Source organism: Oncorhynchus gorbuscha, linkage group LG16, assembly GCF_021184085.1.
Source record: "Oncorhynchus gorbuscha isolate QuinsamMale2020 ecotype Even-year linkage group LG16, OgorEven_v1.0, whole genome shotgun sequence".
NCBI classification, from domain to species: Eukaryota; Metazoa; Chordata; class Actinopteri; order Salmoniformes; family Salmonidae; genus Oncorhynchus; species Oncorhynchus gorbuscha.
The window spans coordinates 63,310,505-63,325,067 of NC_060188.1; the positions used below are offsets into that span (position 1 = coordinate 63,310,505).

General features: G+C 41.0%; 1 protein-coding gene across 2 annotated transcripts; it reads left to right on the forward strand.

Annotated features, from left to right (window-relative positions):
- The first annotated feature begins 512 nt into the window (after nt 1–512).
- Nucleotides 513–12,848, forward strand: LOC123999526 (ribosomal protein S6 kinase beta-1-like). 2 transcript variants are annotated; one of them, XM_046305404.1, is made up of 15 exons: nt 513–1,985; nt 2,638–2,702; nt 2,789–2,832; nt 3,250–3,370; nt 3,479–3,547; nt 5,050–5,197; nt 5,820–5,877; nt 6,214–6,405; nt 8,000–8,090; nt 8,226–8,333; nt 8,492–8,554; nt 8,645–8,722; nt 8,845–8,952; nt 9,265–9,377; nt 9,581–12,848. In XM_046305404.1, the coding sequence occupies exons 3-15, from the start codon at nt 2,795–2,797 to the stop codon at nt 9,849–9,851; spliced, it is 1,458 nt and encodes a 485-aa protein (XP_046161360.1). In that variant the 5' UTR covers nt 513–1,985; nt 2,638–2,702; nt 2,789–2,794; the 3' UTR covers nt 9,852–12,848. The 2 variants fall into 2 exon arrangements, with proteins under 2 accessions (XP_046161360.1, XP_046161359.1); XM_046305403.1 differs by lacking the exon at nt 2,638–2,702 and having other exon boundaries at nt 515–1,985.
- The last annotated feature ends 1,715 nt before the right edge of the window (nt 12,849–14,563 follow it).

Consider the following 14,563-nt stretch of genomic DNA (forward strand, 5'->3'; position numbering starts at 1 on the left):
ACCTACTACCATACCCCGTTAAAATGTAATTAAATCTTGTGTCTTGCCCGTTTACCCTCTGAATGGCACACATCCATAATCCATGTCTCAATTGTCTCAAGGCTGAAAAAAATATGTTTAACCTGTCTCCTCCCCTTCATCTACATGGATTGAAGTAGGTTTAATGAGTGATATCAATAAGGGATCATAGCTTTCACCTGTATTCACCTAGTCAGTTTATGTCATGGAAAGAACAGGTGTTCTTAATGTTTTGTATACTCTGTATATATATATATATATATATATATATATATATATATATATATATATATATATATATGTATACACACACACACACATACACCCCAGCCACAAGCTGAAGCACAAGGACTGATACCAACAGGCTCAGAGACAGTTTCTATCCACAAGCCATCAGACCGCTGAACACTTGAACTGGACTGAACACTTGAACTGGACTGACCACCTGGTCTGATTTGCCCCTCATTAGCACACATACACTCCCTCATGCACATACCCACACAGACATAGACACACACATATATTATATACATTCATGCTACACACACATCACAACTTCTACTACCAGAAGACTCTTATTATATTGCTCAATTTATACACTTACTCCATCCCCCTTCCCCTATACACGTGTAAATATTGAACTATAAATTGTCACCTCCATATATTATATATATATGCAAAAATATATATATTCTACTGCCATTGACTTTATATTTGTCTTTTTATATTTGATTATTTCTTACTGTTGTTTGCATTGTCGAGAAGGAACCTGCAAGTAAGCATTTTGTTGGACTACGTATTCCATGTGTATCCGGTACATACGACTAATAACAAAACGTTCAACTTGAAACACAGTCCCTTTGATCTAGGACCACAGGTTTCACAGAGATAGGGCACTGAGTAGAAGTAAGGTGGGGTTTTGTGTGTGTGTGTGTGTTGAATAAATGCTCCCAGTCATGAGTCATCATCACAGGAATGGTGATGCTATATGTGAAACATCACATCATATAATTCTCACACCACCTCAACCCAAGGTGACTGTGAACATTTATGTGGGTTATTCCACATATTTTGTAACACCCTATGGGCGTCCCCTGTTGGCACTTACGATCACTGCAAGACTCAGAGGTCCAAATGGGGTGAAACACGAAGAAGGATTGCTTTGTTTTCACTGCCACCTACTGCCAGTAACGGGTATCTGCACACAAACAGTTAGTCTGGTTACAGGTTAGATCACAAAAGACACTAAGATCACAATTAACCAAGTGAGAATACACAAAAGCCTGTGAACGTTTTTTCATAGTGCAAATCATACCTGTTGTGGCAAAAAAATATACCAGGCAGTCCATAGGCCAAATTTGTATATATTTATTAATTCCATTATTTTAGATTTGTGTGTAATGTTGTGAATTGTTGGATACTACTGTACTGTTTGTTGCAAGGAACAAGCATTTCTCTACACCCGCAATAACATCTGCTACATATGTGTATGTGACCAATAACATTTTATTAGATTTTGACTGACTACAATATCATCATCATAGTTCATTTCTGAGCCATATTACACAAACATAACTTTGAACTACTAAAGGATAACATACGATCAAATATGACACGTTTAAACGGGCGAATTAATTTAAGGAAAAAGTATGGGGCATCATGGACATTGGGCTACTATTAAAGCTACTCAGCTACTATCTCATTTCAGCAGTGCGCGTGCTCAACACTGGGCTTTGTTTTTTAAATTGAGTGTGGCCGGTAGCTAGCGGTACTGCTACTCGCATGGGTTCTATTTACTGTAGCCGGTTATGTCGGTGAGGTGTATTTCCATGAGACAGTGGAGAAGTTGATACTTTATTTCGGACTGAGTGAGAGAGAGGGACCAAGCAGACGCAATGGCGGGGGTATTCGACATTGATTTGGATCAGGCGGACGAAAATGTGTCTGATGATGAACTCGGGGATGGGGTAAGTAGCCAGCTACTGTACAATAATTAGCTAGCCACCCAGCAAAACATTACTAGCTAGCTAGTTTCCTTTAGCTTCCGACCTTGGCATGAACCAGTTAGCTACTATCGTTAGCTACTAGTGAAGAAGGGAGGCGCAAACTAACTCGTCTGCAGTAAAGAATCTGATGTTAGTCAGAAGCATAAGACTGTCTTTGTCAATAACTTAAACATATCAGCTGGTTAGCTAGTCGTGCGTGGCAAGTCCACAATAACCCACGCTTACATCCGCTAATATATAACTAGTTAACTTAGCGATTAACGTTAGTAAGTAAGTAAGAAAGAAGGTAGCTAGGTAATTAATATTATAGTAACTAACTATTATTAGGTAGCTGAACCAAGGGCGGACTTAACGTTGGTGGCAAGCTAAACTAACCAGCTCTATAGGCCTAGCCATCTGTATTTTCAATAAACGATCCATTCTTAGTTGGATTGTCAAAACATAGCTAACGTTAACGGATATAACGTTACGCATTGACAGATTACTATAGCTATGAAACCACTTGACCTCTGATGATCAGATTTCGGCATCGTTGGATGTGGACAAGTGAAAATAGTTGTTCTAGCTACTCTTTCGTACATCTTTAATTTTAGAATCGTTTGCTTTTTTTCAGCAGTCTCACAAGACTGTGTGTGTGATGCAGTCAAAAAAGTCCCGTCTGAATAATCACTGGAACAGGTATATTTTTGAAGTTGTTTACTGATGGAGAAAGATCAATCCTGTTGTTAAATTGTTCTCTCTTTTTTTCTTCTTTTTTTTGCCAGACCCTAATGAGCGAATGCACGGAGCAATGCAGCGGTTTCGAATTGTGGGTATTTACAACAGGTTCATCCTGTATATTTTAGCACTAGCTAATGTGGCACACTCACCACAACATCTTTGACAACAGGGTGCTTCTTTGACATGCAATTCTATGTGTTTTATTGTTTGGGCACAGGTGTCAATCTAATTGCCCTAAAGGGATTAATAATCGGTGTAATACATTTTTTGTTAACTACAGAAAGACCTTTGACCACTTTTATGTTGCATGCTTGATGAACAGATAAAGGACCATGAGTGATTTTAGTCGAAATATTGCTTGTGCAGGCAGGACTGTTTTCCCCTACTGCAGATTCCATCTTTAATCTAACCTTCTGGTTTTGTCATTTGGGCAGATTCAACTGGCTGAAATTCATTTTATGTCAAATTATGTTTCAATGGTTCTCTTTTTAAATGTATTTTAAAGTAACATGGACGACTGTGAAAAGTTTGAAATCTCTGAAGACAGCGTCAACAAAGGAACGGAGCAGATTGGTCCGGAATGCTTTGAGTTACTCCGGGTTTTAGGAAAAGGAGGCTATGGAAAGGTGAGCTATCCCACTTCACCCTATGACTTGTTCAAGTATTCATTCACGTCTTCTCCTTAGAATAGAGAGCATAAATTCATGGTTTGACTTTCTCCCTATCACATTCAGGTTTTTCAAGTTCGTAAGGTGTCGGGTGCCACTTCGGGAAAGATTTTCGCCATGAAGGTCTTGAAGAAGGTGGGCTGTTTGGATTCTCATGCCGTTGAGATACTTATCTTCTGTTCTCTCGTTTGCCCCTAAGGAACTGCACACTTAAGGTCTGTGTTATTTATTCTTTTAAGATTTATTCTCTTAAGGATTTCCATTGACATGACGATGAGCCCAGATTGGACACTGACCCAAGTTGTTACAGTAGTGTACTGAATACACAGGTGAATTAATTTAGCCATGCAGTCAGAAAAGAGGCCGCCTAACCTAACCCATAACAAAAAAAAACTAAAATGACTTCCCATTAAACCTCAGGTCTGTTTGTTCTCCACAGTTTCTTTCCATCTGCTCTGCATCCTTTCTGAAATTGATGACTGCCCGTCTGGTTTGCATCTTGGCCCCAGAATCCACCAATTTTTCCCAGAAGCCTTAGAGGTTTCGGTAATAATGGTTCTGTTTATAGTTTTTTTATAAGCCAGTATTTACTGTTCCTACCATGCAGGAGCTAAGAGCTCTTAACCAGCCAACCAGCAGCTATCATCACTGCCAAATAAAACACCAGGGTCCCCTCTTTCCCTCACATCTTGGAAGCTCATATGGCTTTTACATACAGGATTTACCCCAGTGTTTGAACGAAAAGGCTCAGACTTTTCTGTTTCCATGGGCCATGGCTCTGGCGGATCTGCTCTCACTTGTGGTCAAAGTAAAGCCCCTGGTACTTTTCAGCTTGCATTTACATAACAATTGGCTAACTGAACTTTAACACCTTCTCACAAAGCAACTGTTTTGATTATGCATAGTTTGTTGATTCTGCTTTTCACAAGTCCTCAGTGTCAGCCCTAGCTATGGAAACACAATTTCCCTAGTGTAACATAAGGGTGTATATATGCTAGTGTAACACTGTTGAAAAGCAGCAGACTTGCCCCAGCACTGGTGTTTAGCATGGTGCACTGTGTGCATGTTTTAAGTGGCTCTGTAGCATGGAAGGCAGCAGAGCCTCACGCTCATGACCGACTGCTCTGCTCTCATACTGTGGCTTCTGGCTCTGCCACTGGGCTCAGGCTTTATCCAACTGAAACAGATCTAGTATTGTTCGCGACAGCTGAAATAGTTTGAATGTTTTGGATTTCTTTGAGCAAAAGATTTGCACGTGTTCTGGACCTGAGGGCAACAATAACGGCATTAATGACATGGCTCAGAGCAGAGACGTTCCTTTACTTTCTTTCACTGGGCTGGGGAAAAGGGGAGCGCAGAGAAATAATCATCAAAACCAGATGGCAAATTAACATTTCCTTTAGGTTTTTGTTATGTTTTCAGACCGTCGCAAACCTGTTGTCCGTTACCTACCATAGTGTGTCCTGCTTGACAAAGAATGTACTCTATTTTTCTATAATTTTTCATTTGGAGTGAATAACTTGTTACCATACTCTAACCAGGTTATTTCCCCTTTATTATCTGCTGTAAATGTAAAGTGATACCATTGTTATAATGCTGACAGTGCTTGACAATCCACGCTTTGTTTGATGCCTCAGGCGATGATAGTGCGTAATGCTAAGGACACGGCACACACCAAGGCAGAGAGGAACATCCTGGAGGAGGTGAAGCACCCATTCATAGTGGATCTCATCTATGCCTTCCAGACAGGGGGCAAGCTGTACCTCATCCTGGAGTACCTTTCTGGTGAGCGGCTGGGGCACGGTGTGTGCACGCACACACACACACACACACCTTTTTATTTATTTATATGTCTATACACACACACGCCCACACACACGCATGCATACATACACCCTTGCAACTACGCCTTCCAGACAGGTGGCAAGTTGTACTCTACCTCATTCTGGAGTACCACTCGGGTGAGTGGCTGGGGCACTGTGTGGGTGCACACACATCATACAGACACACAAACCACACAACACAGCGTAACATACACACTATGGCCTAAGTTAAAATAAAGCTGCAATATGTAACTTTTTGGGTGACCTGACCAAATTCACATAGAAATGTCAGTTATAGAGCTGTCATTTGCATCGAAAGCAAATCTAAGAACTGTAGATATGTTCTATGTGCACTATATCTATACCTCCTGTTCTTAAGTTTAGTTTTTTGTCTTTTCCTTTCAGTTTTGCACACCAGCTTCAAACAGCTGAAAATGGTTAGAACGGTTTAGATGGTACAATGAATTTCTACAATATACTTGCTTGTTTTTCACATTAACTGAAATTAAGCGAACTACTAGAATTTTAGCAACCATGAGCAATTTCTGCATAGTGCATATTTAAATGCTGTATTTGATTTGCAGGTGGGGAGCTGTTTATGCAATTGGAGAGAGAGGGGATCCTTGTGGAAGACAAAGCATGGTAAGTGATCTGTCATGCTGGAGATATCTATCTGTCTGAAATGTGTAGAATAGATATGAGTGTCTGGAACCTGTAGTCCTCACTCAAATGTTGTGTCAACAGATGTGAGATTTGATTACATAGCATAAGGTCAGTAGGGGTGTGTTTTGGATCTATTTTTAGAAGCAGACAAATGTTAGGATGTTGGAAGCACAACACTTAGGTTTAGAATGTAGAGGGCAATGAAAGGTGAATCTGAAAGGATACATTTTTCCAAAATGCTATTGATGCTTTACGGATAGATTTCTTTCGTCATACTTCCTGTAACTGTATAGATGTCTGTTTTCTGTTATGCAGCTTCTATCTGGCAGAGATTTCAATGGCTCTGGGACACCTGCATCAGAAAGGCATCATCTACAGAGACCTGAAGCCAGAAAACATCATGCTAAACAACAACGGTCACATCAAGCTCACAGACTTTGGACTGTGTAAAGAATCAATCCACGACGGCACGGTTACTCACACTTTCTGTGGCACCATAGAATACATGTAAGTCACGGTCCTAATCATTAAAACAATTAAAAGTTAATATCAGCCTCCTAGTCTGTTGTAAACTTCTTTATCCACTACTGTACATACTCTTGGTAGGAGAAATTGGTGAGTTTGGTTGCACATTGTATTAGAGGTCGACCGATTAATCGGAATGGCCGATTTAATTGGGGCCGATTTCCAAGTTTTCATAACAATCGGTAATCTGCATTTTTGGACACTGATGGCCAATTTACATTGCACTCAACGAGGAGACTGCGTGGCAGGCTGACTACCTGTTATGCGAGTGCAGCAAGGAGCCAAGGTAAGGTGCTAGCTAGCATTAAACTTATCTTATAAAAAAACAATCAATCTTAACATAATCACTAGTTAACTACACATGGTTGATGTTATTACTAGTTTATCTAGCTTGTCCTGTGTTGCATATAATTGATGCGGTGCCTGTTAATTTATCATTGAATCACAGCCTACATCGCCAAATGGGTGATTTAACAAGCACATTTGTGAAAAAAGCACTGTCGTTGCACCAATGTGTACCTAACCATAAACATCAACGCCTTTCTTAAAATCAATACACAAGTATATATTTTTAAACCTGTATATTTAGTTAAAAGAAATTCATGTTAGCAGGCAATATTAAACTAGGGAAATTGTGTCACTTCTCTTGCGTTCATTGCACGCAGTCAGGGTATATTCAACAGTTTGGGCCGCTTGGCTTGTTGCAAACTAATTTGTCAGAATTTTACATAATTATGACATACCATTGAAGGTTGTGCAATGTAACATCAATATTTAGACTTATGGATGCCACCCGTTAGATAAAACACGGAACGGTTCTGTATTTCACTGAAAAAATAAACGTTTTGTTTTCGAAATGATAGTTTCCGTATTTGACCATATTAATAACCTAAGGCTTGTATTTCTGTGTGTTATTATAATTAAGTCTATGATTTGATAGAGCAGTCTGACAGAGCGATGGTAGGCAGCAGCAGGCTCGTAAGCATTCATTCAAACAGCACTTTCCTGCGTTTGCCAGCAGCTCTTCGCAATGCTTCAAGTGTTGCGCTGTTTATGACTTCAAGCCTATCAACTCCCGAGATTAGGCTGGCAATACTAAAGTACACAATAGTCAAAGGTATATGAAATACAAATGGTATAGAGAGAAATGGTCCTATAATAACTACATCCTAAAACTTCTTACCTGGGAATATTGGAGAAGGAACCACCAGCTTTCATATGTTCTGAGCAAGGAACTTAAACGTTAGCTTTTTACATGGCACATATTGCACTTTTACTTCTTCAACACTTCGTTTTTGCATTATTTAAACCAAATTGAACATGTTTCATTATTCATTTGAGACTAAATTGATTTTATTGATATATTATATTAAGTTAAAATAAGTGTTCATTGTTCATTCAGTATTGTTGTAATTGTCATTATTATAAATAGAAATCGGCCAATTTTAATCGGTATCGGATTTTTTTTGGGGTCCTCCAATAATCGAAAAATCACAATCGGTCGACCTCTACATTGTATAGGGTTTGGTTGCACAATGGATAGGCCTACCCATTCCTCTCCCCTCTGTCACTCCAGGGCCCCAGAGATCCTGATGAGGAGTGGACACAACCGGGCTGTAGACTGGTGGAGCCTGGGAGCTCTCATGTATGACATGCTGACAGGAGCAGTGAGTACAACTCCTTCAAGAAATAGACATAATATAGCCTGCATACAAGACTACATCATCTTTTTACATTTGATATTTAACCTCGGGGACAATATAGCTACTGTTGTGGAACATACTTTTTTTGTTACTCAACAGCCACCATTCACTGGTGAAAACAGGAAGAAGACCATTGACAAAATCTTAAAGTGTAAATTGAACTTGCCACCTTACCTCACACAAGAAGCCAGGGACCTTCTCAAAAAGGTAAGCGTTTCACTGTGTTAGATGTTAAACTCTTCCAGTTTTAATAAATTCATTTTTGTCTGGCATTTCAGGTACACTCCATCTTCTGATTGTCAAATGTAACACAAGTCGGGTCAAATGAAAACAAAGGAGCAGACTAACATAACTCTCTGTTCCAGCTGCTAAAACGCAACGCCTCGTTACGGCTGGGGGCGGGCCCAGGAGACGCCTCAGAAATTCAGGTGATACAGTCAACATGGCACCTGTTGCAGGATTATTACAATGTTGGTGAAGAGGGACACCCTCTAATGTAGCTTTTTTCTCGTCTCCAGTCCCACCCATTCTTCAGGCATATTAAATGGGACGAACTTCTCGCTCGCAAAGTGGAGCCTCCATTCAAGCCTGTTCTGGTGAGCCATCATTCCTTATTCATAGAATTTTCATTGTGAAGAAGAACACCTGTGCTTCCCAAGTCCTCCATGACCCACAGAGACTGGAGGTCAACAGGTTTTCTCCTTTCCTTCCAATGTAGCAATCAGCTGATGACGTGAGCCAGTTTGACTCCAAGTTCACCAGCCAGACTCCTGTTGACAGCCCTGACGACTCCACGCTCAGTGAAAGTGCCAATCAAGTATTCCTGGTAGGCTGCTTACTGTGCTCAGTCCATTTGGTTTCGGGTTTGTGGGCATGTGTGTTTTACTGTGTGCATGGCTGCACGCACACGTCTAGGCATAAGCTAGTGTGTTTAAAAAAAAAAAAAATTACAAAAAAAGATTGTTCTTACGAGAAATGGGTAATGCATCTGTTTTTTATTTTTTACTGAAACCGTTGACTGTCTGGCCACATTGCATGATGTAGTTTAATGAGTGTTATTGCTCATCTCCTCTGTTCTGTGTTGTAATGGACCTTGATGAGCCTAAAAATAATCTTCCCTGTGACCTCCTTCCCACAGGGCTTTACGTATGTAGCCCCTTCTGTGCTTGAAAACGTCAAGGAGAAATTTCCCTTTGAGCAAAAAGTCCGCTCACCAAGAAGGTTTCTGGGAAGCCCAAGAACACCAGTGAGGTAAGTGCTTTTTGTTTTGTCTCATGTTCCTTTAGGTTTGTGTAGAACTTACATTTTTACATGAAGTTGTCCTGCCCTGCAGTTGTTGAATCCAGTATCATTCTGGTACTCACTTCTACTGGGATTTATCCTCACTGTTAAAATATCACTATTCTAATGGTCTACTTTGCCCCTGTCGGTACTCAAATGTCCTGTTCCCTCAGCCCAGTGAAGTTTGCTGGGGGGGACTGCTGGCCCCGGGCCCCCACCCAAGCTAGAGTCTCATCCCTGCTGTCCCCTGGGGGCTCTGGGTCTGGAGACCAGCCCATGGAGGTTGGTGTGGAGCAGATGGATGTGAGCTCTAAAGCTACTGAGGTGTCTGCCCCCCTGCCCATCAAAAAGCCCTCTGGCAACACCACCACAGGCGGCCCCTTCAAGAAGCAGGCCTACCCCCTGATGTCCAAACGTCCCGAGCACCTCCGGATGAATCTATGACGCTCAGCTCCATCTAGAACTCCTCTTTTCTAATTCCTCCTCCCCCTTTTTTTTCTTTTAAAAGCCTTAAAGAAATGACTGACGGAGCGCCGACCATCGGCACCAATCACCAGCTCCTCCAGATGCACCTTCCATCTCTGCCTCCCTCTCCTATCTTTCCCTTTTTGAGCCGCTTGGGAGCCACATGGGGCTTTCTACCCTAGCAGATATAAACAAACTATAGCAGTCTCCTGTTAGGGAGACGAGGGAGAGAACTCCCTCCCACCAATTAGAACTTTAGTCAGGCAACGAAAGGTCTTGACTACTTCCTAATGCCCAGTAGGGTGTAGCTGCAGGAAGAGACGAGACCAGTGCTGCTGCCTGATTCTTATGTGCTCCACTGGGATAGCTTCTCATGATATACTGGTGCTTTGTACTTTGGGTGAGTGGGGACAGACCGTGTTACTCATGCAGCAATGATTTTCCTCACCAGGAGTGAGACGTTATTGATTTCTGAAGCCGTGTAATAGACCTTAAGGCTGAAAGGGTGGAGAGGATTTCCCCCTTAAATGCCTCTGCTTCCTTTTTACAGGATACGGTATAGATGGAGAAAATTACAATGAACACAGAACACAATATTCTCTACAGTTCTCATGCTATAGTATATTAGGCTACATTGTTCCATTAAAAAAAAGATGGAATCCACAAAGCCTTTTTTTCTGCTTTGTCACATCCTGTCAGGATAAATCCTGTGTTCAGTAGGTAGAACCAGTATTGAAACTGAATTAAACAGGAAGGTGCAATCTGAACTCGTCCAATGAGAACAGATTTCCATGAGCCTTACTGAACATGACCCTAGTGTGGTGTCATTGATGGAGGAGGTGCAGCTAGAAGCAGACAGAAAAACACGGTGTATGCTATTTCAGCTGAATGCAACACCTCCTGCACCATCTGTCTTCTGACTGGATCTCTCGGTAGAGACAACCTTTCTGTCTGTCTCTGCATGTTGTACATCGGATGTAAACTGACTCAAAATGCCTTTTCGAGTGTCACTTACTCAGATGACCCACATGAGTTCACGGTTAAGATGATGCAGGTTTATTATAATATTATGGACCTATTATTTTTGGGAATCCAGGAAATGTGTTATTGTCAGATATAAACCGAATTGAATTGAAAGAAGGAAAGCACAAAGGCCAAATTCTCATCACTGCCTTTTGTGTTTAGCTTATCGCCAGGTTACGTTTGTCTAATGCACCTGCCTAGGTGCTTCACGGATTCTTCCCTCAGTCTTTTGAACCCTTGGTGATATCAGTAGGGCTGTACTGCTATGCTGGTTCCATTTGAACTAGTGATTGTTTGAAATGTGTGGTGACTTGAAGGTGTTGTATGTATGTGGTCTTTAACTGCGCCTCTGGAGAAAAGCCATTTGATCCTCTTCCCCAAACATGAAACTTAGTCAAATGAATAATAATCCCAACTATAAGGTTCCATCTAGCTGAAGGCAGTGTTCACACGACCAGGAGAATGGTCATACTTAACCAAATGTATCTGTTATTTGAAAAATGTAAATGTTAACATTTTACTTTTTTTAAATGTACATTTAAAAACTCACTCAATAAGCAAACAGTTGTACTATTCTGTTCAGTTTTGAACCAGGCAGTTTATTTGGGTTGTTCTCTAGAAGTGCTCCTGAGTGGTGCAGTGGTCTAAGACACCATCTCAGTGCTTGAGGCGTCACTACAGACACCCTGGTTCGAATCCAGGCTGTATCACAACCGGCCATGATTAGGAGTCCCACAGGGCGGCCCACAATTGGCTCAGCATCATCCGGGTTTGGCTGGTGTAGGCCGTCATTGTAAATAACAATTTGTTCTTACCTGACTTGCCTAGTTAAAGGTTAAAAAAAATAAAAAAATGTTGGGACCTACTCCATGACTGAGTGGCGTGTCCCCCTCTACAAACCTACATCCTGTTCAAAACAATTGGATGGGTCAAAAAAAAAATCTGGGTGAATGTGTATCCTGACAGAGGATTTCCTATTCCAAGACTGCTGAGGTTTATTAAAATAGACATTATTATCATCACCTCCCCCCTCATGTGTGCTTGTCAATGAAGGAATGGGCCAAGTGCTTTATCTTCAGGTTCCATTGGAGAGGATGTCTGGTCTGCTTCAGAGCAACTTCCATATTGACCATGGCTTAGCTTTGAATACATTTTTAACGATCAACAACTTCTATGGTGAATTTTTTTCCCCCTTACTGCATCAGTTCCACTATGCAAAACATGTATTTATAGCATAATAGTCAATTGTATTTTTCGCACGCATGGATAACTTTTATTTTGATCCTTTTATTTATTTGTAGATCTGTGCATATGGTTATCATATGAATATCTCTCTTGAGAAACCTCAAATGCAGCAGTTAATTCTTTATTCCAAACTACAATGTCCTAAATGTTTTAGTATATTTATTGTACTACAATAGTATTATATTGTGCTATGGACATGTTCAGAAAGTAACTTTTTGATAACTTTTACCTGGTTCTTTTAATTCTGAACTTTAAGATGCCTGTCGAGTGTTGGAAATATGGGTGTGTGTGTGTGTGTGTGTGTGTGTGTGTGTGTGTGAGAGAGAGAGAGATTTTAAAATAATTGAAACTCTGTATATATTTGCAGATGTGTATGGAATTCTAGTGAGACAGGAAGATAATTGGACCATGTGTTTGTTTCTTTCTAGTAGTGTAGTCTCTGAATGATGCTCCTCTAACCTGTTAAATACTAAAATGATCATAATGATCTGAGTGGGATTCATCTCAAGTGGTTTGTAGCTTGAGGGCCTTTGAAAAGTATACAAATGGGAACATACTTTGACGAATCAACTCATTAGAAGACTGCTGCAAACATTTAATCTGAGTCAATATTTCATCCCTGTATTTATTCCATGACCTGGGATGTTGATTTGTAATATCATGTAAGTGGATGGATGAGAACAAAATAAAAGGTGTTGCTGATTTGAAGCCTGTGAGAGTGATTATAGTGCAACCTGGAATGATTATGCAAAGTTACTGGTCAACTCTCATAAAGGTTGCCAGGAATGTCCAGAAGACAATGACTTGAGGTAACAGTAACCACGTTTCCATCCAGTTTTTATGCAGGTAAAAGAAAGTTACGCCACATAAAAAAAACAGGACAGCTGTGAATCAAACAAGTAGTTTGTTACAGTTGGACAAAATTCCACAAAAAACGAAAATTCTAAATATTTTTGTCTGTAAAATGAATTATGCGCAACTGATATAGTAACCATATCGAAGTTAACTGCGAGTCGGGATGATACGGTGTATGGTCCTCCAACTATGACTCGGGAAACCATGCAGTGTATTAGGCTACAGATTAAGAAAAAAAAAGATTAATTTCACAGGATGGTGAAAGTGAACGGCGATCTTGATGATCTGTTCCAATAAATATCGAGGGTAGTATTCTGGTGACATGATCGATTCTTTAATGTGTTTTTCCTGCTGTGGTGGCTGGCTAAAATATAAAATATATTTGTACTCCTTTTTCATGTTATCCAATTGGTAGTTAGTCTTGTCTCATCGCTGCAACTCCCGTACGGACTCCGGAGAGGTGAAGGTCGAGAGCCTTGCGTCATCCGAAACACAACCCAACCAAGCTGCACTGCTTCTTGACACAATGCCCACTTAACCCGGATGCCAGCCGCACCGATGTGTCAGGAAACACCGTGCTACCGTGCAATGCGCCCGGCCCGCCACAGGTGCCGCTAGTGCGCCATGGGACATGCCAGCCAAACCCTCCACTAACCCGGACGACGCTGGGCCAATTGTACGCCGCCCCATGGATCTCCTGGTTGCGGCCGGCTGCGACAGAGGCTGAACCCAGAATCTCTAATGGCACAGCCTTAGACCACTGCGCCACTCGGGAGGCGGCTAAAATAATATTTGATTGTTTACTTTGTACTGACTAGGGGCTCAATTCAATCTGTATTTCTGAAGCGTTACAGATTGCTCGCTAGAAATGTAAACGGTTAATTTCCGATTTAGCGGATATGCAGCATTTACAATCTCCATTAATGCGCTGCAGAGGTCTGTATCGGTCCAGTGAAAATATTTGGTGCTGCAGCCCCCTCAGCACCGCTACTCCCCACGGCTATGGCTTAGACATTTATCTTGTCAGTATGTCCATAACCTTTGATAGAGCCCTTGGTTGCCCTGACCCAAGTTACTGGGCGCATTCGACATTGTAGCCAACTTTAGAGGTGAGTTGAGACTGACTGCAAATCACTGACTACGAATCATCTTGCATCCTAAATAACTAGTCAATATTATATGTAGAACAGTCTGTCACAATTTACCAATCATACATCACAGTTGATGCTCTCAAACAGCCATTGACTGCAGTGCCTCTGAGAGCTTAGAAAACATGGTTGTGTTTGAGAACATCCAAACTTAGCTGACACTCACTGGTCTCCTTCACCTGTATAGATATGGACTCGCCCAACTATATGCCTCCAGTCCACTTATATGACAGTCCAAATGGGACAATAGTTAATACTAAGAACAGCCAATGGATGGTAGGAAGAGGAGAGATTTATGCTTTTCTGTGTGTCCCTAAGACCTCTGCACTCTTCATTCTAAAGACAAATAGGATTGTAAATAACTGAAAAACAAAGTTGGTTCATAACAAGCTTAAACAGGTTAATGTATTGTATCATTAG

Excerpts from the sequence above, each read along its gene's own strand:
- LOC123999526 (XM_046305403.1), top strand. The coding sequence starts at position 1,914 with ATGGCGGGGGTATTCGACATTGATTTGGATCAGGCGGACGAAAATGTG. Across the intron at positions 8,555-8,644 it reads GAGACGCCTCAGAAATTCAG|TCCCACCCATTCTTCAGGCA; the intron begins GTGATACAGTCA and ends TCTCGTCTCCAG. Across the intron at positions 8,723-8,844 it reads CTCCATTCAAGCCTGTTCTG|CAATCAGCTGATGACGTGAG; the intron begins GTGAGCCATCAT and ends CTTCCAATGTAG.